Source organism: Psittacula echo (assembly GCF_963264785.1).
Source record: "Psittacula echo genome assembly, chromosome: 1".
Lineage (NCBI taxonomy): Eukaryota > Metazoa > Chordata > Aves > Psittaciformes > Psittacidae > Psittacula > Psittacula echo.
The window spans coordinates 137937996-137962174 of NC_137735.1; the positions used below are offsets into that span (position 1 = coordinate 137937996).

A 24179-nucleotide genomic window follows, 5' to 3' on the forward strand; every position below is an offset into this window, starting at 1 on the left:
AGCAGCACATCTACACGTCCTTTAAATACCTCCAGGGAGAGCAACTCAACCACTTCCTGGGCAGCCTGTCCTAGTACTTGCCAACCCTTTCAGTGAAGAAATTTTTCCTAATATCCAATCTAAACTGCCCCTGGTGCAGCTTGAGGCCATTACCTCTTGTCCTATTGCTTGTTACTTGGGAGAAGAGATCGACCCCCACCTCACTACAACCTCCTTTCAAGTAGTTGTAGAGCAAAAAGCTCTTCCCTGAGGCTCCTTTTCTCCAGGCTGAACAACTCCCAGTTCCCTCATAAGTCTTGTTCTCTAGACCCTTCACTAGCTTTGTTGTTCTTCTCTGGACACGCTCCAGCACTTCCGTGTTGTTCTTGTCATGAGGGGCCCAAAGATGTTTCATAACACATCTTTGTACTACTGCAGTACAAATAACATTTTAAAATAGAAAAAAATTGAATTTAAATAGCTAAATTTGCACTCCCACTTTTATTGAGAATGAAATATCAAATGCCACTTTGAATTTCATGATCTGGAGTTATCTGGACCCAGTTAGTGTTCCTCTTCCTAAAGCTAATTTTAAAAATCCTGTTGGCAAAGCTTGCATTTTTTCACTATAATTTACATACGACTTAGCAGCTTTTCTGTGTGGAACAACAAATAGTACCTATCAGTACGATATGTCTGTGCTACAGTCCTGCAGAAATTAAAACCAGTGCTGAATGATGTAAAGGAAAGAACAAAACAGAATCAAAACAATTCCTTAGGATTTTCTGATTCCAAAATTCAAATTCTTCATCTGTGATTATTTTAAGTACCCAACAGCTCTAAACCAACAGTGAAACCTGAAAAATGAAAGTCATATTGGAAATCAAGGCCACTTACTCTTGCTGTTATGTTACCAATATTATGACAGAAATGCTGTAGGTTTTATAACTATAGGCAGTCAGATTTCCTGACATGCTTACCAAGAATGACGTTGAACTGAACACAGACTTGTCATTTACACTTTCTGATCAATTAGACATTCTTGGGATAGTGCTTGTTTCACTTAATTTACTTGCTAACAATATAGTCTTTTATACCAGACTTACCGTGCACACTTTATTTAGAGACAACCTAGCAAATAGAGATTTCTAGATCACAATACACCTGACTTCATGATAAGACAAACTGTGCTCTTGAAGCACTTGCTTTTTGCTGTAGACTGAAAAGGTAGCATACAAGAACAGCTCAGAAACAGACATCAAAATAGTCAGTATCTAAATTTGGTTGGATGGATTCCAGCCTTTCGCTCTGCAAGAAACTGAATGCATGAAGTACTAATTTTAAATATGTAACTGAATAAAATGCTTTAGGGTCCTAAATTTTTTTTTTTTCAAGGGAAGTACTTTATCTCAAGTACAAATAACAACTGATTTATGGCTATGGTCTAGCTGTGGTACACTAGATTTGGATTATAAAAAGAAGAAAGAAAACCAATTACCTTCACTATCAATATCATCACTCGAAGGAAAAAGACTGTCCACTAATGGGTCAGAAATGAAATTCCAATCACAGTTTTTATCCACTCCATCTTCAGAGAAGTTTAAATCAGAGGAAGTTCTTGATCTATCCTCTGAAATATTCTTCATCTGGAATTTAAGCACCATTCTTGCTAGTGCAGAACCTGCATCTGTATGTATAAAGAAACCAAAAGATAGTATATTCTCCAAGAAACATAAATAGCTTTAAAAAAATAGCAGAAATAACTTGATTTATTTTCAAGGTTTGGCAGTTTTTTTTATAACCAGCTGAATGCTCTGAAGAGATCTTCAACTGAATATCTTGATCTAAAACACTTACATAAGACCATCAAGAAATATTAACACATTTTGTAAAGCAAAATATATATATACTCACTTTGTTTTCTTAATGGAGTAAGTTTATCTGGGAACAAAGGAATGAGCCATGAAGGTTCTACTCTCCCAATACCAAATCCTCCAAGACATATACTGCTGTTGGTGACATCAAGGCTAAGTTTCTTTAAGAGCAAGCTGATGATTTGACTATCTCCTCTCTTTATGCTGATGGTTAAAGCGCTCCGAATATCCTGCTCTCGAGCACCATTGGCTAATAGCAATTCCACTAATTTAGGATTATTTCCTTTCTCACAGACCTAACAGAGAAAAGCAATCAAAAACATGTATGTGAAGCACTCAAACAACAGCTCAGCCTGCATTAAGAGGCTTGTCTCAAATTCAGATTCATTATATTTTTATGATCATGTCTTTTTTTCAATTCCCTACCGCACAGAGCATATGCCTGCCTAAGGCATCTGTGTACCAACTCCCATTTTCTCAAAGTTTTTGCCCAAAATATAAGAAATGTCTGAGTTCTGTAATTTCTGCCATGAGTGAGAACAATTTCCAGGCAAAAATGAATAGCAATTTATATAGTCTGGTCATTGCATGTAGTCTATGGCAACTCCATTTATTTATCCATTCAGTGGAGAAAAGACACTTGGAATTATTTTGCCATGTCAGCTGGATATCAGATGAACAGGCAACAATGGTGAGACTCATCAAGCCTTGACTAGTTCTAGGGAGCTCAGGTCCACTGGCTTCACTCCTTCCAACCTCTCACCCTGCAGAGCTACACAGAGCAGTGTTGATTGTGAATATTACAAATCTTTTCAGAAATACTTCCAGTTACTTCAGTATTTCCACTGTGGTTTGCTAACAGTGATATGACTGCCTCAGACTCCATGGATTGATGGTTGGTTCTAAACCCAGCTGAGCTTACCAAACCCAGCCTGCTCTGCTAGAAGTGAACGCTTCCTAATTCTCTTCAGACAGGACTGGTGGGGTTCTCTTGGACCCTTTAAAACTTTGACACTCAAGCAAAATGAAGAAGTGTTCATACACTCCATTTCTCACAAAAATTTTTAAAGGCAGTCATGTTTAGCAAGTAGCACTTATAAGCAGGTGAGAACAGCCTCTCTCTTGGAACAGCCGAATCCAGATGGGATATTTGCCTTTGGCCTTATTTAGGACACCAATATATTCAAAATAGTTGATGTTCTGGATGTGGCAACTGTCTGGACAGACCATGGAACTGCAGCTAGTGTGACTGCAGGCATTCCAAGATGTTATATTACTATAGCTGTGTTGATAAATATTCAGAAATCTAACAAGAACAGTTAAATCAGCACAAAATCTGACTATATTAATCTTTAGGTACAACACAAAGTAAAAGAAAACCAAATCCACCATTTCAGACAAGGCCATTTTGGGTGAAGTCTTCTTTGGAGGACTAGAACAGAGTAGTACTAAGCACACTGAAACTTATCTTTGCACAGTGCTGCTTGCCGGCCCACCTATACTTAGCTTCACAGAGCTTGGAAACAGATGAATCTGAAGTATCAGCTCATGGACTGGGCTCTAATGGGCTTGATGCTACCTGTGCCTGATTAGTTCAGAAAAAATGACTGGGAGTTCGCAAAGCTTGAGCTCTAGTCTTCTTCCTCAAAAATAAGCCAAAGCTAATGTTAAGTCAGTACTTGATTGAATCCAGGTTTGCATGTGAACAGGGTAAACAATCAGAAAGCATGGACTTGTGAACTTGTATCAGAACTGAACTGGCCATGTGGGCATATTCTAGTTGTGAGTGAAACTGTGAGTTTCAATAAAGGGAAGGGTGTTTCAATGAACATCAGGTTGAGTCTGTAGTCATTGTGAGTCGCAATGGTTAATACCAATCCAGTCACAGTTAAGACCACACTGGGTACTGGTGCAGTGTTCTGCCAAATATATGTTTACATAAAAAAAGAAAGGAACACAAAAGCACAAATTTTAAAGAAATAAAACTATATATTCCTATATATTACCTGATAGATCAAAGAGTTTGTCTTTGTCTTCTTATTAATATCAGCTCCAAGTAGAAGTAAACATTCAGCCATAATACTATTGTACTCTGTACATGCTTTTTCCAGCATCATATTTTTTAAATCATCATTTTCAGCTACTTTAGCAAAACATTTACAACACAGGTTTCGAAACTGAATGGGAAGACAAACAATCAAAGTTAGGAGAAAAAAACCACCAAACTTCTTCAACTGTGGAGCTGTCAAAAGAGAGAAGATACCTGTCGATCTCTCTTGTCCGTGAAACACATAGACATCTGATAGAAAATGACTGTGTCAAATGATTCATGTACCAGAAGCTTTGCAAAACAAGGTGACAAGCCAAGAATTGACAAGATTGCATGAAAGCCCTAAAAACACAATGAGAAGACTGAAATAAGTACAGTGGTAAAAAGTGTCATTTTAGAACAGGCCATGCAACAAAATCAAATTTCAACCAAAAGATATGTGCTTTAATTTGTTTTGTTTTGTTTTTAAACATGCAATAATTCACAAACTGGAGAAGATGAGGAGAGAAGGCAAAACCACCAGGTGTCTCTGAGTTTATAGAGCTGTAGTTTGATGCTTGTTTGGCAGACTAACTTAAGCAGATATTAACTGACACTTCGAAAAGCCAAATTATGCACCATAATATCTGGCAACATCCTGCCTGCCAGTGACAAATTTACTCGTGATTTCCTGAAAATGTACAGAGGAAACAATCTCCTCCTAAGGATATGGATAAAGATGCATCCCCTGTCACAGTGTGTTGCTCTGTAACCCTTGAATGTGAGAAAAATACATAGTCTAAATGCAAAATGCAACAGATGTATCTAAAAACTAAAAAGAAATACAAAATTATCCCACGATTCTACAAGTAGGGTTCTCCTAGAAGGGTGGACTGGGTAAATTAGGGACTCTTGAGACTAAATCACTTTGGGTAACTTCCTTATTCCATCATACTATTTTGATTTCTCTTTATATTGGTTGCTACGCTGAACTTGGAAGGGTTGGGGGAAAAACAGCAGTAAAGAAGGGAGGCTGGACTTGTGATGTTTTCACATTGATCTGAAACAGAAATACAGAAACTCTCACAGGAAGCTGATTTCATAGGCAAGCTCCATTCCACTAGAAAAGATGAAACTGGCAACAAATGGGGTAAGCCTCTGAAGCAGAAAAAACAGAACCTGCACAAGAGGAGCACTGAACGTGTGCTTGTAGACAGAATAAGAACTCTCCTCTCATATTCAGAAGTACACCCCAAGTCTGACACAGTATTCCAGTAATATCCTTCTTAAATACAGCATTCCTACACTAAGTTTATTGCTGGTGACAGTGCTGGCACTAAGTTATTTTACATTACTTTTCAAAGAAGGGCAATCAATACTATAATGACAGTTACTTCATTAAATCGTTATAGTTTGACTGAATGACGAACTGAGAAATTTGTTCTAGTTTGCAGACCTCAGGAGTCTTCGATACTTACACCTAAACCTATGGTTACATATTCGGGATTGAATATATGCCTCCAAGAAAATCATCTCTATGGCAAACATACTGGATTAATTAAAAAAGGCTTATACTAATGTAGTAATTGCAATAAACAAAATAACTAAAATAAGGAATTATATTTAATGTATAACTACATTAAAATAATTTCCCAAGTTTTTGTCTTTCACTTTTATCTTTGTACGTAGAAATAACACATACATGCATCTGGATTTCAGTGACCTCTTTAAATCGTCGCAGAGTAGAAACCAGAATTGTTGACAGGACATGCATAGTCGCAATACACAAAGTCTTCCTTGTAATCAAAGAGCGTAGAAGACTCAAACCTAAACACTGTATGTCTAGAAGAAAAAAAACCTATTAATAATGCTGCTTATTCAGTCATTCTGAGTGGAATAAATCCATGACCTAAGTAGTGTTATATTTCTAATATTTGAGAAAATTATTTGCATAAGCTATTACAGGGCGAGGAGTAATTATAGGGTAGATGAACCTGAGGACTGTGCGGTTCTGCAGCCTTTTCTTGCCATATAGCCTACATTGCATTAATACTGAAGACAGTAATAGATAAGTTATAGCTATAAGTTAATCAGCAGCCCCTCCTACTATGTCATTCATATTCTACTAACATAATACCTTCCTTACCTTGTTCATCTGGATACATCTGTAGTGTGTGAAGTACAGTGTCAGTAGCTCCTTGCTGGGTTAAAATTTCTAGTGCACCAGTGCACTCAGCTACAGAAGCAAGTAGTTTTAATCCACACTTCTGAATGCTAGGATTTCCAATAAACTAATAGAGAAATGAACATAAAATTAGATCAAGGTTTTCTGCTTGCAATGGCAACAGAAGAGTTGCTTGTTCTTAAAGCTGTTCTATAAGAAAAAAGCAATTTTTCTTAAAGTATGAGAAATGATAGTAGATGCGACAATAAATTACAATAATCACAACTTCAAAAACGTTTCCTTTTCAACTATCAGTTTCAGCTGCTCATAACCTCCCCGGATTTTCACCTTTGATTCTGGAAACATTCCCTAAGGAGTTTTGTAATGGAGAGTGGGCTTTTTTTCCCCCTCGAAGTTTCAATACAACCATTCACAAGTTCACACCATTTTGCTAGGACAACAAAAGTGAGAAAATGTACTTCCTTTGTGGTTAGAAAGGAATATAAATGGGGTTCTTTGAGGACCAACACAACCAATAAGCATGGTACTAACTGGAAAAAAAATGAAAAGAAAAACATATGAAGCAATATACCTACTACCACACCCAATTAAGATTTTAAAAGTTTTAGGTTTAGTTATGCAGCAATTCAGCAGGTTATTTGTGACAGTTTTTCCCAATTTTCCCCACTTTTAGATGGCGGAAACCTAGATGAGGCCTGGATTTGAAAGTGTGCATAGCTGACACAGTGACTTGCAAGTCAGTGAAATTATTTCAGTGGAGTTATGCCCATCTTTCTCCTTATTCCTCCCCTATCTTTTCATTAAAATGTGTTAATTTCTAGCCCTTCTGGCTGATAGAAGTAGTACTGCAAAACATAAACCAGCTGGGTCAGAAAAATCATTCAGGATGCTTGGGGGAAAAGAAAAAGTGCCTTGTTTTTATAAATATCATTTAGAGTTCCTGTTTAAGGGATCATCTCATACACTCCAAAACAAAAAGTAAGAAGAAACCCCAAACAAGAAATGAAACTCAGGAGTTAAGATTAATTGTATCAAATCAATAGGAAGATCAACACAGATCTAAAACTTACAGATGGTTCTCCACTGCAAGTGCAAAATAGTGACATAATCCATTAGAATAAAGCTTTAACTATACCCTATTCAAAGCATTAAGCACCAACGAATGAGTTCCCTCCAACAGACACTGGCTTTTAATGACTTTTATTGTAAGTGCAAAAGCAGCATCTCCTCCATCTCTGGAAGAACCATTCTGGTGTTCATTCCTTGTATCTGCAACAATGGAAAACAGCCTTCGTCAGAGAACAGCTTGAATATTCTCCCTAGTACTAACCCAGTAGTATTAACCCAGTAAAACAAACTGAACACAGAGGGGACTCAGAGGGCATATTTCAGATCCTATGACGTTTTCAGAATGCTGTTGTTACAGATACTGGAGTCCCTCCAGATTGACATTGTAATGTGAGGACATTGTGTTTGGAATGACAATTTCACCATATATTTGCTCACTGCTTACTGTGAAAATGCAGAATCATGCCAAATAATGTTGCCTAATGTATATTGCAATATATTTTTTTTTTATCTATCTATGGGGTTTCTTGGTGTTCCTGATACCTACTTCAGAATGCCTCTTCCTTCTGGAGAGGAGACGTTACAGAGAAGCTATAAATCAGTTGCCCTTTCTCACTTGGCAGCACTTCATAGGCCAAATTTTACCCACAGATGACGTTAAGTGGAAGGTGGGTACAAATAAAACAACAGAGAAAGAAAGGTCTTTCACATTTACCTTTCTAGTAGCTATTGGCACTGCAGTCAAGTGGCACTACAGGAAGTGCCCAGAAATCCATTAGAGGTCACTTCAGCATTCATATTTGTTCCAATTACTATTTTCCTCATGAATTACATTTTATTCCCTAACTAACCAGCAAGTTCCAACAACCAGTTGGCACTCTGATTACACTTCAGAAGGGCCTCATTTCCAGGATACTGGCAAACAAAAAGTGCCTTGCCTACATGTTTCACTACATTTATCAAGTCTTAATCCTACTGTTTATTTTTTTTTTTAAATAATATTAGGATTAGAATTCAAATAGAAGGAAACCGAAAACCTGCAGTCAGTCTATGTATTAGACAAGTTACTAGTTTCAGAGTTGTTTTGTAAATGTTCAATTAAAACTGCTGAGAGATACTTGCAAAAAGTTGTTCTGAAAAAAATCAGTGCCCCATGTCTGTACTATCACACTTAGTATCAGAGAGAAAAAAAGCAGGATATACATCAGTAAGATGATAAGAAAAGTTAAAACTTTCCCTAAATTCTGTGAAAGGTACAGAACTAACAAAAAGCATATTTTCCCCACTCTAGATTGCCTTTAAAGGTTCGGGCGTTTTCTTAAGTACTTTCTAAGCTAGTCAGTTTGGCTTTTCTCTTTCTGTAAAAAATAGTATATTTCATATCTTTAAATCACTGTCTTTATTTTTTGATACCAGAGGTCAAATTTTATGTTCCTTCCAAGAGATACTATTACAACAATTGTATTTTGTGGTACAACGTGGATATCCTAATCAGTGTTTGCTCTCAAAGGGTTGTAAATACACACAGCGATAGCTCCACACTCACTTCCCAAGTTCCTTAGAAGTAATAGACTAACTCTGCACTAATGAAATCAAAGGGAAGCCAGCAGTGATAATTTTGGTCTGTTACCTTCAATACCTCAAAATTTTCTGTCCATCTTGTATGTTCCTGAAGAGTTACAGCTGCTCTCTGCTGTTTACATAACACCAGTAAATTTTGTGAAGTCCCATTAAAGGCTGTATCACTAAACAAGAAAGACTAAACCTCAGTTATCTAATTCTACTTTCTGATTTGGTGTATCTTTTTGGATGACTTACCTGGCATCATAAAGTGTAAAAGGACTCGAAGTGCTTCCAGCTGTACAGAGAGTGATTTTTCATGTTTCCTCATAGCTTTTACAACTTCTGATCCAGCTACTGTCATTATATCCAGATGAGGGAAGCTGAAAATATTGTTTGTAAAATCAATATAAAGAATGCATTTCTAAATTTTGCATGAATTTCCTTCCTTAACACTGTGGGATAATTCTTTAGAACACTGTAAACTTGGTTTGGTGCTTTCCTTTGACATGGCAAATGTATTATTTTCATGAATTGTGAGATATTTGGAGAATAAACAGAAAAATATCAAACATGTTAGGTTCTAATCTTGAAATTAAAAAAAAAAAACAACAAACAATCTCAATGTCATCAGCATTCCAAGACCACTGATTAATTTTTAAGGTTATGTTTTCATTTTATAATAATTTTTATTCCCATGAACACACTTATGGAAGTTTTGAGATTTTCATTTGTCTAAAATGAAATTCTTCATAAGAAATCCGTGACTATATCTTGAATCTGTGCTTTTTTCACAGACAGCTTAGCACATATAAAAGTTTCAGGAAAGGCTGGAAAAACTTGGCAAGACACTTGGAATCACATTCCCACCCTGTATACCAGTATTTATGAGTCACAAGTTTGATTTTCCAGTCATGTTCTGAAGCACTTTCAGAAGCCAACAGAAAAGTAATATTCACACAATGTTCTTTTAATAATCACAGCTAATATTGTGTGAAATTTCTTAGCTCTCAGTGAAATTCAGTATGGCTAAGAGGAAGGGAGACCACCTAGCAACAGTCTATTCAAACCTCACTGCTCAATAACCACGAAGGGAAGCACATACAGATCCCCATGCATATCCACCTGGGCGTTTGGCTGTAGGGCTTACAAAATCCAATGTTTTGAACAGGTCTGTCAGCCTGTGGTCAATTTTAATATCAATGAAACAAACCTTCACTTTGGAAGTGGCCACGTGTTTTTAAGTATATTACCTTCCTTCAAAAACATGATTCAGAATTCTGCAGGCACTTTCAGCCACTTCAGGAGAATATGGATGTTTCCTCATTATATCCAAAATATTCATATGTATGCCTTTCGCCAGAAGTGTCTTCCTAATAGTTACTGCAACACAAAAATGCAAGCATCCTATAAGTAAATCTCCCTCACTTTATGTGTAGTTCTAAAAAACAACAGAACTGCTAACTTTTTTCCTCCTTCTTTTGATTTCTTTCCCTCACCAAACACACGTTATGTAAGTACAGATTAGAAATGGAAACAGTTTGAGCTGAAGCTGACTTCTGTTTGCATAGCTTAATCAAAAGCATAATAATTCCTTAATGTCTAGCAAGTTTAAATACATCTGCTATTCTTACTTACATAAAGTTAACTTAAGGGAAGAAGAATGTACAGCTTTACTTACTTCTAGTTTCAAAAAAGTTTATTCTTACAAAACTTTTCCTCTTAATTGCACTCTGTGATCATGTACGAAACAGGCCTCTAAGGATGCTGGGGAGGGACTCTTCATTAGGGACTGTAGTGAGAGGACAAGGGGTAACGGGTTCAAACTTAAATAGGGGAAGTTTAGATTGGATATAAGGAAGAAGTTCTTTACTGTAAGGGTGGTGAGGCACTGGAATGGGTTGCCCAGGGAAGTTGTGAATGCTCCATCCTTGGCGGTGTTCAAGGCCAGGTTGGACAGAGCCTTGGGTGGCATGGTTTAGTGTGAGGTGTCCCTGCCCGTGGCAGGGGGGTTGGAACTAGATGACCTTGAGGTCCTTTCCAACCCTAGCTATTTTATGATTGTATGATTTTATGAAAGCTAGAATTCAAAGCTGTGAAAAACCTTCTAACTTAAATATAAGGCTTCAAAAATTAAATTATATTTATTCACTCTATTTACTGTTAATTCTTTTTTTAAAAAATTCAAATACCCAAGCACATGTTGTAACTATAACTGCAACCAATACAGCTTAGAACACTATGAAAATATTCTACATTATCATAGTAAATACCACCAATTCCTGACATTCCCAGTTCAATGCATGCACTTCACAGAATCACAGAATCCCAAGGGTTGGAAGGGACCTCAAAAGATCATCTAGTCCAACCCCCCTGCAAGAGCAGGGTGACCTAGAGTACATCACACAGGAACTTGTCCAGCCGGGCCTTGAATATCTCCAACGTAGGAGACTCCACAACCCCCCTGGGCAACCTGTTCCACTGCTCTGTCACTCTCACAGTAAAGAAGTTTTTCCTGATGTTCACATGGAACCTCTTATGCTCCAGTTTACACCCATTACCCCTTGTCCTATCACTGGACATCACTAAATGGCTAATACAAGCAAATCTGGTGTCAGAGGGTTTTACTATGCTGCTTTATGTTTAAGAGGAAATGTAGTGATAGGACAAGGGGAATTGCTTTAAACTGAAAGAGGGCAGATTTAGATTAGATATTGCGAAGAAATTCTTCACTATGAGGGTTGTGAGGCACTGGTATTGGTTGCTCAGAGAAGCTGTGGCTGCCTATACCTGGCAGTGTTCAAAGCCAGGCTGGACAGGGCTTAGAGCAACCTGCTCCAGTGGAAGGGCCCCATGGCAGCAGGTTTGGAATTAGATGATCTTGACGGTCCTTTCCAACCCAAACCACTCTACAGTTCTATGTTTCTCATTTCTGGTATAAGCACATTCATTTAGGAGGAAAAAAAGGGAAAGAAAAAAAAGACAAAAATTTGCTTTAGATTTCCAGAGGGAATCAGAAGCCCACTTGCCAGTAACATTTGATGAAAGTACCTCATATAGTATATGATAACAATATGCATACATTTATGAGATCTATTTCTCAACAAATACATATTTATCTCATAAATAACTACAAAATCTTTTCATTGTGAGGTTTCATGTACTGGGATGGCTCAGTAACCTAGTGATAAAACAATGCCTTCTCACCTAGAGAACAGTAATTAACTGCTAGTCTTTTTCTTCCTATCTAGCCAGTGGTTTTCAATGTGCAGTCTACAAACCACTTGAGGTCCATAACCATTTCAAAGAGTTCTGGGAAAGATATCTAATAAAAACAGTCCAACTGTCAATAGGCTTAAATACTCTACCCAGGGGTCCACATCTCCACTGAAAAATTTTGAAGGGGTCTGCAAATTGAAACAGGAAACCACGTTAGGGACACAATCGGGACTAAAGCAATCTTGAAAACTGTTATGCACATGCTTAACTTTCCATGCATGATTTGATTCACTGAAGTCAACAGGACTGCTCAAATCCCCTGTGTTAAGCAAGAAAATGGTATTTGTCAGGCTGTAATCCTTATTCATATGATGTTCAACAAATGCTGCTCTTGAAATTCAAATATGTGGTATTTATTCAAGCATACAAAGAGAATACGCTCTTTCAGGTCTCCTGCTCCAAAGAATTGCAATTGCAACACAAAAACTGGCAAACAGCTCTTTATTTCCACAGACTTTCTTTGATACTAGCCAACAATAGCTTTTTCAATGCAAGGAATAAACTTCCTACTAAAGACAACTGCATAATATTCTAAGCACAGGGAATACCGCATTCATACAACAGAACACTAAATAGTATTTAATATTACAGCAATAACTTTCTGCTGAATTAGAAAGTAAAGATAATTAAATTCCCTTACCATTTTGTTGTGATAAAATGGACAAGGTACTAGCAGCTGCCCGAAACACTTCCTTTGAAGAGGAGTGCATCAGCATGGAAAGCATCACTGCTCTGTCTATTGGGAACCTTTCACAGAGAGAAACAAATCATTGCACATTGACAATATTACAGTGGTTATTTTCTAATTGCAGGTTAGCTTCCTAAGAAGGTATTAAGTGACATCATTAAATTTTCAGTGATAGTACTCAGCTTCTAATATGCCTCTAGAGCAAGAGCTGACAGAAAGCCCTTTGCAAACTATGCATGTTAGCCTACTCTGAATCATGCTTTTCAAGTGACTTGGGGTTGAGGATGGAGTACACAACAGGCTCACTAAAATCTGAATGAGTAAAATTTTAAGCAACTCTGAGAAATAGTTTAGGTAAAATAGAAGTCTGTGTCTTATCCATGCCTAAATTCTCCCTGATGAGGCTGCAGCCCCTCTACTATGCTCTTCTGATTTGTTGGAAAATGAGCACTGCTTTTCCATACTCCTTATGTACTAGATATCTCAATCTTCTCTATTTTCTTACAGTCTTTAATCCTCCTCCTCATCATTGTTGCAACTGAAGAAGAAAATCCTTGCAAGGTGTAAAAATTAGTTCAATTAGACTGTGTTCTGACCCTTTGTTAAGACACCAGCAATTTTGCTTGAGTCAAGGTTAGCACACTTTTCAAGAAAGAAACATTCCCAAGTGTTGATCACCGTTCATTCCATCATACATTAGAAAACAAGACAGAAAATAAAAATAATTGAAACATGACCCCACATGGCCTAATAGTAGGCTTTCGTTTTTTCCACTTGCCAAATTACAGTTCAAGATATCAACACTGACTGATTATCTCCATCTCCAATCTTCTCATGAAGGTTGCGTTGATACAGAAACAAATTTTTCAAAGCCCAGCATGCAGCCTCCTAAATATAAACCAGAAGAGACAAAAGGATTAAGAAAATGCGCCTTTAAAATATCAAAAATATATGGAAAAAATTTAAAAGGTTTGACTGGTTTTCAGTCCATGACAATGGTACAAGGTTCTTTACACAGAAATACAATAAGATGCGGACTGTCACAGTCTTTCTAGCTGGGATAGGAGTGAGTTACAAACATGTGCCATATTATTATTATTTGATTTGCATTTTGATATCCATTCTAGGCAGAGATGAATTCTTTGGTTGATGGGCCTGTGTTCTGCAACTGCATATAGGGGAGCTACACAAACAACAAACTTTGGGCGGCCAAAGTTTCAGGTAACAAACCTCATTGTAACCACATGCATTTAGTCCACAGGAGTAACTGAAACCAGTTGAGATGAAGAAAAAATGAGAAAGGCAAGCAAGGTAAGATTTACTTTAATCCAGTCCTTATGGCCTTGTTTTACCGAGGATATACAGAAGAAAGTGATGTTGTCAAACATTTTATTTAATGCATAATGCAGTCTTTCCAGACCCCCATCATCCTGAAATTCTCACCAGCACATCTGTGTTTTTTCGGTGCAGTTCTAATGCTCTGTAACATGCTTCCAACCAGCATAATTTTTCTTCTTCCTCCTCTTCTTTTCTTTCCTCTAAGTCTCGGTTTAAGAATATTGTTTCAGCTGAAATATAAAATATCTACAATAAATTCTTATTGTGAAAACAAAACATTTCTGTCTTAACTTTCCTATAGTCACAGAAAGTTAAGCCATGCTCACGCTGCCTGTGTGTGAAACTCAGCCAGAGGATCAGTGTCTTCTGGGATGGGAGAAGTCTTTTGACATAAACACTATGACAGACTTGAAAAATGTCTTTTAGATTAGAAAGGGACTAAGAGCTTTAATTATGCTGTAGTGGATTAGGTACATAGAGATCAGTCAAAGCTCAGCCTCTGAAAAGATCTGTGTATCCTATTTTTTGTTGTGTATTTACATACAGAATACCACAGACATAAAATGTAACTGTGATTCATTTGTATGTAACCACTTATCAGAGAGCCATTTACACTCTGAAACAGTGCCATTAAAAAATGAGACACAAATTGCAGAGAGATATCTGGCCCCACAGTGTGCAATAGAATTTCAAATAAATCATTTAATACCTGTGATTTTTCAGCATTTAGGAGAAAAAAAAAAGTATCAACACTGACCATAATGTCTGAGGCTTCCTGGAGTTGTACTGATTTCTAATCTTTGCTATTCTACTGACTTCTGTATGGAACAATTACTCAAAGACAAAAATGATCAAATCCCTAGCTTTTTGCCACTAGCTAATCAACTTCTGTTTCAAAATAATACCTGGAGTTTACACAAGGAAAAGTTTAAATCTTTTAACTGATTTCAGGACTCAAGTACAAGCACTGATTTGGTGTTATCAACTGCCACAGTATGGTGATTACTGTCATAAATGGCAAACACAGAATCAAATTAGTGTTATCTCTAGAGATTTTATGTTAAGTAGGGATTATCCAATATTTGCCTATGACAAAACAGATTGCTTTGTTAAGACCTGTCAACATAACTTACAAGCTCTGAACACTGTGAAGATGTTGGGCATATGATATGAACACAGTCATGTCATAGTAAACCAGCAAACTGTAAGCATGTAGGAAATCTAGCTCTGTGAAAGTTACCCTGCTTGAGGCTTTCATGTTAAAGAAATGGAGTTCAAAACGATTACAGGAAACTACCAGTATAAAAAAAAAATAACAAGTGGACAGATAAATAAAGTTATTTATGTGTTTGGGAAGAGATTTACTCACTCAGAAGAGCTAAACAACTGAGAGCTGCAGCTTGTAACTTAGCATTTTCAGGATACGTTTTAACAGCCTTCACAATGACTTCTGGAACCTTATGTAATACGAGGATATTGAAAAAATTTTCTGAAAATACATAAGATATTAAATGAATATAAACACATATCTAGAGATTTATATGCATTTAACATAACTTTCTCAGCACACAATGCTGATTTTTTGTAGCAAACATTAGATTTCTTATTGCAGGCCTTGACACAACAATGTTTTATTTGTGCAGAAAGAGGTCAAGAAAAAAAAAACATTGGGATCTAAGTTCTTTGTGGTTTTCTTTGTTTTACAAAAGGCTGAGGTTGAATGCAAAGTGAAGTGCACATTGTCATCAAAATAAGAAAAATACAGTCAGTGTATCACAGACTTCCTGCCAAGAAGCAAATGCTTTCTGGTCTTGAATTCCTGCAATAATTTGTTTTATCCTATCAAACAAGTGGTTTAACTGTGATTTATTCTCTGGTTTTGCCCTCCTCATTAAATAGATCAAGGTCAGCATTACAAATACAGACTGTATATATTCTGAAATAGTAGAAAGAACTACCCTTTAAAGATAAATGCATTCAAAGCCTAATTTTTATTATAGGCTGTACGGTATTTTATATCATAGGTTGAATATAAAGAATTTTGCAAAAAGCAAGCAAATGAAAATAACTTTCCCATTTATTGTAAAAACAAATATCATGCACAAAATATTACAGCAACACTCACTTTGTAAAATAGTTCAAGAGCTATGGTTTCTATTTTGATATTTGGTTTTGTTTAATTCTTGATTAGTAAAAATGAAAATCATACTAGCAATGTGAAAAGTAATCACATACAGAAGAAAAGCTAACCTCATCTATTTCCCTCTGTTCTGGTCCTGAGCTCTATAGGTGCTGACTAGCTTCAGTGTCTAGATTTTTCATCAGAAGATAAGTAACTCTCCCAAAATTTTATGATTTGGTTCAATTAGACCAAGTTAATAGAATGCTTAACATCAGACTTTAAGCCAAGTTCTTTCCAGATTCATCATTCTAAAACCCTGGCCTTAACACTTATTACAAGTGTGACTGGAAAGAGTATTTTTCTTCTTACCCTGTCTGTAGTAGTGTGGTCACGTTATATCAGCATTGCTGTTTCTTGCCATATTTTAATGGAAATGTTTTTGTTTAATTCTTGATTATAATGTGTAAATATGTTACCTTACAAAAATTAATAGTCTTAGACTATGTGATGAGTAATTATGTTGGACTTGTGGCTGGCAAAAAAGGCATCAGTCAGTTAAATTCTGATGACAGTCAAGTTCAGAATGGTCATTACCCGATTTAGCAAGAACACATGATAGTGATTTTGGAAACCAATAGATCCTGACTTTACTATTTCACTCCAGTTAACGTGGGTTTAGGAAGACAGTGTCCATCAGAATAATTTGAGAAGCCACACTGGCTGTATGGATATCCTCTAGATTATTTCCAAGAGCACCTAGCAATTTCACACCTGTTTAGCTAACTGTGTGGTGCTGTGGACACCTCTTCCCATAACACTCCTGAAGTGGTTTCTTATTAAGATGAAAGACATTTCTTATGCTGAAAGAAGAACTGGATCTTGTGGCTGCTTTACTGCCACTGTTACGTGTTGGTCAGCATACATGACAAACATGTGACTGACACCAGGCTGCACTTAGGTACACTTAGGGCAAGATCAAGGCATGTCAACATGTTGTGCCCCCACAAATGCATCCTTTCCCTGCCTATCTGCAGCTAGCCTAGCACAGGAAACTATTCAAGGGTAACATCGCCTCTTGCCAAAAACCTGCAAATCCCCTCCACATTTTCTTGATATTTTTGCGTGGCTTTCTGAAGAAGAACTGGAAGCTGCTCTGGGATGCAGTCTAGTTTGATCTGTATTTTCTACAATATCTGCATGAAGAAGTGGAAAGAGATAGTGAAAGGATGACTTGATTAAGAGGAGTTATGCACTGGCACCAACATCTGCAGTAGCTTCAGGCCACCACCTTCAAAAATTGGGAAGTGTAACTCATGAGAAAGACCTTGGCTAAGTCCTTGATGAAGAAGAATCTGGCATGGAGTGGTAGCTCCTCAGGCATCTACTCACAGTGGTTTTGTATGCAGCAGGAGGAAAAACATGTATTTTCATTTGAACATCCTATTATGTGGTCCTTGGCAACTGCTCAGATCAGCTTATTATAGTAGCAAGAGAGAGCAGAGAGCTGCTAGAAGGCACAATAAATCCCTTTTCGACACTGCCATCATTTCTCTTGATGTGATACCAGCCCATGTAAGCCCAGACAACCAAAGTACTTTTGCTCAAGTCAAAGGAAGTCCAGGGACCAGTGGTTCTTTCACTGCTGCAGCATAGGGGACCCCAAGCCAGGCACCATAGCTGGGGGGGAATGCAGCATATGTCTCTGAAGGTAAATGCACTGTAAGGAGGAAAACCACAGTCTTGGAGAATACCTCCCACGTAATTCTGCAGCACCAGTTGTTTCTTATACACATTCAGCATTGCCACTTCAAAAAAAAATTAATTCAGAAGGAATTTTCTTCCTTTCTATAGTACCTCTATATAGAATGGGGTCTACTGATCTCCCATTCTCATATTTTGCTTCTCCCATTCTTTCGTCTCACATTTTTTTTTCCTGGTCTGGTCTTTTATGGCAGCTTCTCTCATTGTTACTAATGTTTAACACAAAAGGATACCATATTGACTGTGGCCAGTGCTACCTCAGTCTGTTTACATCATTAGAGACAAAGAGCTGCTTACCTCTCTGAGGATTAGCTGGAATAGTAGTACTCATTGCCTGTAATGCTTGTTGTCAGTTAACTCCAACTCTTACACAGTCACAGTAAGCTGACCACAAACAACTTTGTGAACTTACCCAATGTAAGCTTATGCAACAAACAGCAACTCACTTCCTGAACTGTTTCACTATCAGGGAAACTTTTCATCATTTCCACTACAACATTGTAGCAGCGAACATTTCCAGACATGAGCACTTCAACATTGCTGCCTAAAGAACGAAAGAGAAACAAAAACTGGTTAAGAAAAAAACTCCTCATGTTGATTGGATTCTAATTCAGACTTCACTTACTTTATTTAGAAAACTGGGCCGATGTTTCAGTTTCTGCCTTGTAACTTGAGAGAAAAGTGGCATTTGTTTTTTCTTGGTATTGCCATAGAAGACTTTAATGACTACCAATATTTAGAAATAATTCATGAAGTTCACAGTCCTATATTAACACTCATGAATATGTTCCATTCTATACCAGGCCATGGAACAGAAACCTCCCCAAAATTATTCTTATGTAACTGTTTTCTTAAAACAAAACAAATTGTCTCATAAATATTAATTCAATCTTATAAACGGTGTTTATCACGTGATTGTGATCAGGTAAACATTTTATAGTATTTCTGTAATATTCCTGGGGAGATAAAACTAAGAAACAATTTATCTTTTTTTTAATAAATGTAATTTATTTGATTCAATCATGTTCAACACAAACCATTCTATGACTCTATGATTCTATGCTTTCCTAAGTTTTCCTTCTTTTCCACGGGGCAAGTTAGCAAGTCATTCTATTTAAATCAATTCTACTGTATGCCTACTTTGTCCTGAGGATACAGAAAAGTCCATCTAATGCTCCTGCAATATTTTGAAAGTCATTGCAAATTCTGTATTTCACAGAATCACTATTTACTCCTTATTACGTAGGCCAGATACAGAAACCAACAGAACATTCACAATGAGCCAGTAAAGAGACAGAATGCATCCTTTCCTACAGAGGACAAAGTGATTCCACATAATTTAAGTAATTACGTATTAAGCCAATTAAATAATTTAAGGCAAAACACCATCATGGTAGTACAGAGTATGAAAGCATCCTTTTAGTATGTCTATCCAGGGTATGAGACAGAATATGAACCCCAAAAAATCTTGGACAAAATCCTGACCCAAATTAAAAGAAGTCCTGTCACTGACTCCAAGGGCATGACTCTCCTGAGGCCTATAAAATCTCTTAATCATTCTTTTCACAGCTTGGCTTTTCTGTATACAACATAAGAAGAATATTCACAACTGTATTATTAAAGATAATTAGTATTTTTAAAAGCAGAAGATCTTCTGAATATTAAATAATGATGGTCTGTAAAAGTTGAAAAAGCAAGCTGAGTGGGAAGCATTTCTGAAGCATTGCATTTGATAGTGGGGGAAGGCACCTTTCACAATGCTTTTAGATGACAGCAATTTATTCATGTCATTCTCAGCTGAGAACAGTTTTTTAAAGGTATGTTCCACAAATAGTACTTCATCACTTCACAGTAAGTTATCATTTTACAGATGACAATTATATTAAAATATTCAGAAGACTATACGCAAATATAGTCTTTGGATATAGAATCACAGAATCATAGAATAGCTAGGGTTGGAAAGGACCTTAAGAACATCTAGTTCCAACCCCCCTCCATGGGCAGGGACATCTCACATTAAACCACGTCACCCAAGGCTCTGTCCAACCTGGCCTTGAACACCACCAGGGATGGAGCATTCACATCCTCCCTGGGCAACCCATTCCAGTGTCTCACCACCCTCACAGTAAAGAATTTCTTCCTTATATCCAATCTAAACTCCCCTTGTTTGAGTTCGAACCTCTTACCCCTTGTCCTATCACTACAGTTCCTAATGAAGAGTCCCTCCCCAGCATCCTTGTAGGCCCCCTTCAGATACTGGAAGGCTGCTATGAGATCTCCACACAGCCTTCTCTTCTCCAGGCTGAACAGCCTCAACTTTCTCAGCCTGTCTTCATATGGGAGGTGCTCCACTCCCCTGATCATCCTCGTGGCCGTCCTCTGGACTTGTTCCAACAGTTCCATGTCCTTTTTATGTTGAGGACACCAGAACTGCACACAATACTCCAAGTGAGGTCTCATGAGAGCTCACTTGGTAAATATTATATAGTAAACAATATCCAAAATTGTTTACTACAGAGAGCATATTTGTGTGGATAATTTTCCCCTTGTGGAACAGTCTCTGCCAACAGTGTTCTTTACCTGCTACCCGAACTCACTGAAGATAAATAAAGTCAATAAATACATCTTAATTTTCAAGCGTCTTTGTTACCACTTACTCCAAGCAGAAGAAAATCTTTCTGTTCTTTATAAGAGACTTCAGTTTTACCAGAAGGAATAAGTATGAAAATTTCTCACAAAAAATAATAAATCGGTAATTCCCAAAGAAAACAGAAAAGTGATTTGACTGGCAACTCCCAACAAGTTCTCACTGATTTTTTTTACAGTCACCTAAAGGTTACTGCAGACTGAGGTGAGCTGAGGTACACTACGGGAAATGAGGAATTGAAAATAACTTCCAATAATGCACTTACATGGACCAGCTAAGGAATGTAATGAATAAAGTGCAGGAAGAATCACCTCTTCCTTCTCTGGAAACTCTTTAAATACTTTCAGTATGATCATATGATCTTTGCTTTCAACAAATTCAGTCAGCTGCTCTTCTGGAACTAAATTGAAAAGCAAGAGAGATACGTTTTGAGGAAATAATTCATATCCTGGTACAACATGAGAAAAGACAATTATTTTTACAGAAAGTAAGGTACTCTCCATACACAGCATCTTTCACAGTTATGACTGCTTTTACTGAAAATTGAGCTACTTTATAAAAACCTTTTTCTAGCTTACACTTTATTTGACAGCTGAACAAAACACACCTTGCATTAGACTTATTATTACACTTTATGTAACCGAGCTATAACTTTTAAATGCTTCCCTGTGAATCAGCATTTTACAAGAAGTCTTTTAGCCTTTTTTCATAGAATTAACTTCAGATGTTCTTCACCAAGACATTATATAAGTGAAGGAGAGGCTAAAGCTTAGAGTGAAACCAATTTGATGTAATGCCATTTTGCATACTCCATGATTTTGTTTCACTTTTCCACTTCTTTTTTTTTTTTATTAATAGAGATTTTGCATGAAAACTACAGCCACGCTTTAATAATATCTGACCTATATTGTAATAATGGCTTAAGGTTTTTCCATCCCTGCCCTCTGTTATTTGTACTGACATAACTGCGCAGCCGTGCAATGAACCAGATAAGGGAAGTGATCCAGGTTGAGAAAGAACACCACATTTTAAATTTTGTAAGCAGAATCACTTTCTGAATCTGGTTCAAGCTAAAGTTAAGCAAACATTCACATTACAATAACTGACAAGGTTGCTCAGAAGCAGGAAAACATAGCAAAGGGCAGCCTAGAAACTTGTTACAGTAGCACTGCCATCAAGAAGAAGATGAAGCAATCTGTAGATCCGTAAAAATCAGGCACTTATTAAAAACATGCACAGAAAAATCTAAGAAGCTCAGACTTTTATGGAGACTGAAGAGAAAATAGAGCAGGACAAAAGTATTTCAAGAGAGTAGAAGAGTGGAAGGAATGCAGAAGATCATTGAAGGCACACAGAGAGGAAGACTTAGAAAAAGCAACATAAAATGGTGCCAGAAAGAACAAATCTGAAGAAATGGAGACTATCTTTGAAGCAAAGGAGTACAGCGGACTTGGCTGTATTTCTCAATATTTATTTTAAACCAAGAAACTCAATGCAAAGCAAGGCTGCTACAATGGGCCTTCTGGCCATTACATGCACGGTTCCTTAGAATTTTGCAGAAATTCAAAATATGTTGACTTCCTTTCTCAGAAGAAACACTGAAATAACACACAGATACATATTCAGCTTTTAGCACTGTCAGGATAAAAAGCAGAATCACATATTTTTCTAAGTGCAAACATTTAGCTTGAATTTAGAATTGTTTACATATTACTAAAATTTACCAGTCTTCAAATAAACAATCATGGGTTTTGATAATTAAAATCAAATGTAACTACTCTTTTTTCTAGTGTTACTGTGTAACACTGAATCCCATCTTTTCAGCTAACTCTAGAGTCAGAAACAAAGAGGAATTTTGATTTTCATAGTCATTGCTCTAATTCAGAAACATTGTGATATTACTTGGAAAACCTGCTTTGGGCTAACTCATTTAAAGAACAGATATAATACATAGAAAACAGAATTTGGAATGCAAGGAGTCATTTATTGCATTCAAATAAACATCTGCAGTCCCCTCCCATACATTTTTCTAACATAATATTTAATAAATCACAAGATATACATACCTTTCTCAAAAAGTTTGTGTAATGCCTTACATCCATGTTGCTGGATCTCTTCATCTTTAGGGAAGGTGTGCATAGCACTAAATATCAGGGAAAACACATCCACTTCTTCCTCCAAGAGCAGGAAAGCAATTACATCTGAATAGCAGAAAAGATTACGTGTTGCACTTAAGAGTTCTCAATGTTCTTACTGAAGCATTGTACTTAACCATTAAAATCCAAAATTCATTAATACTGTCCTTAAAATTTACTAACATCTGAAATCCAGGTTTTTGTATAATCCATGAGGAAGTTAGCTCTTAAGGTAGTATTTTACAATACAACTGAGATGTTCCAAAACATTACTGCCAACAACATAGTCTCCACTCCTGCTCCTGCTTTGCATTGCTTTGGTACTTGTCTGACCTCTCAATGATCCACTTCAACACACTAAACTGGTATAAAATTAACCCACCAACATCCCCCTTTTTACAGACACAGCAAGCTGAAAGGTTTCACTAAGAAGTAAATTTGATAGAAGAAAAAGGGCAGGACTACCCCGCCTGAGGAAAATGAGAAGATTTCAAATGTATATGTCACCATGAAATTAGTCCATCTGTATAATGAAACCCTATTCTCACACTCTCAGCCATCTCTTTGGCCTGAAAAAGAACTGAAAAGCCAATCTCACTGTTGCTCTTATGATATTAAAAAATCCTGAAAAACATTGTTACTTGATAACGTGCAGGCAAAAAGATTCGTATTTATGACAATTTTTCAAGCTTACAGCAATAACAGTGGAATTCAGAATGCCTGTGCAGTGTTTCAGCTGCAGCTAGGGTGGGTGGGATTTTTTTTTGTCTGGGTTTTTTTTTATTTTGCTTTTTGTTATTATTTTGGGGGTTTTGGTTGGTTTTGGTTTTGTTTTTTTTTAATAAGCACTTTCTAGAAGGCATTCACACTGGTCTTCAAGCTCCAGACATAGCACAATTCAAGTTTACAGACATACAGAAAGAAATAATAATGAAGAGATTTTTCTGACAAGGTAAAATTTCTGATAGTTGAAAGGAGAATTAAAATTTGGTTAATGAACTGCTGAGAAGAATAGCAGACAGGAATACCTGTTATGGAATATCCAGTCAACAGTTTAGGACCCTTTACGATACCTCACAATTAAAAGAAAGAAGCTGTTTATTACAGTTACTCACTAATGGCCAGATTTTGCTATTATTATTATTAATCACACAGTGTAGTGCTTTATAACGAGACCTATATTAGCCAACTTCAGCAGATAAAAATTTAGGTGTCCAGTCTAAGCTAGTCCTCCAGACCTCTCAACAATCAAAAGGGAGAGGAAAACAATCAAAAGGGAGAGGAAAAGAGTGCTTTATAACGAGACCTATATTAGCCAACTTCAGCAGATAAAAATTTAGGTGTCCAGTCTAAGCTAGTCCTCCAGACCTCTCAACAATCAAAAGGGAGAGGAAAACAGGTTCAAGAGATAACTGATCTTGTATAGTAAACAAATTAATAGCATGAACTATCCCCTGAAAGTGCCTGTCTTGCTCTACTGCTGACAGCAGAACACTGGACAGCTGGATTGCCTT

The 24179-nt window shown here is 36.9% G+C and overlaps 1 protein-coding gene across 1 annotated transcript in view; it reads right to left on the reverse strand.

Annotated features, from left to right (window-relative positions):
- The window catches only part of LRRK2 (leucine rich repeat kinase 2), a gene marked incomplete at both ends in the record, with an annotated part of 72402 nt that overhangs the window by 38821 nt on the left and 9402 nt on the right, over positions 1-24179 (reverse strand). The window contains 16 exons of the mRNA XM_080628706.1: positions 1478-1666; positions 1894-2149; positions 3860-4030; positions 4117-4245; positions 5585-5724; positions 6029-6173; positions 7203-7336; positions 8954-9078; positions 9949-10078; positions 12615-12721; positions 13471-13550; positions 14106-14230; positions 15370-15489; positions 18296-18427; positions 20796-20930; positions 22597-22731. Of these exons, the coding sequence (XP_080484832.1) occupies positions 1478-1666; positions 1894-2149; positions 3860-4030; positions 4117-4245; positions 5585-5724; positions 6029-6173; positions 7203-7336; positions 8954-9078; positions 9949-10078; positions 12615-12721; positions 13471-13550; positions 14106-14230; positions 15370-15489; positions 18296-18427; positions 20796-20930; positions 22597-22731 (2253 nt within the window). The remainder of the gene's footprint in view (positions 1-1477; positions 1667-1893; positions 2150-3859; positions 4031-4116; positions 4246-5584; positions 5725-6028; positions 6174-7202; positions 7337-8953; positions 9079-9948; positions 10079-12614; positions 12722-13470; positions 13551-14105; positions 14231-15369; positions 15490-18295; positions 18428-20795; positions 20931-22596; positions 22732-24179) is intronic.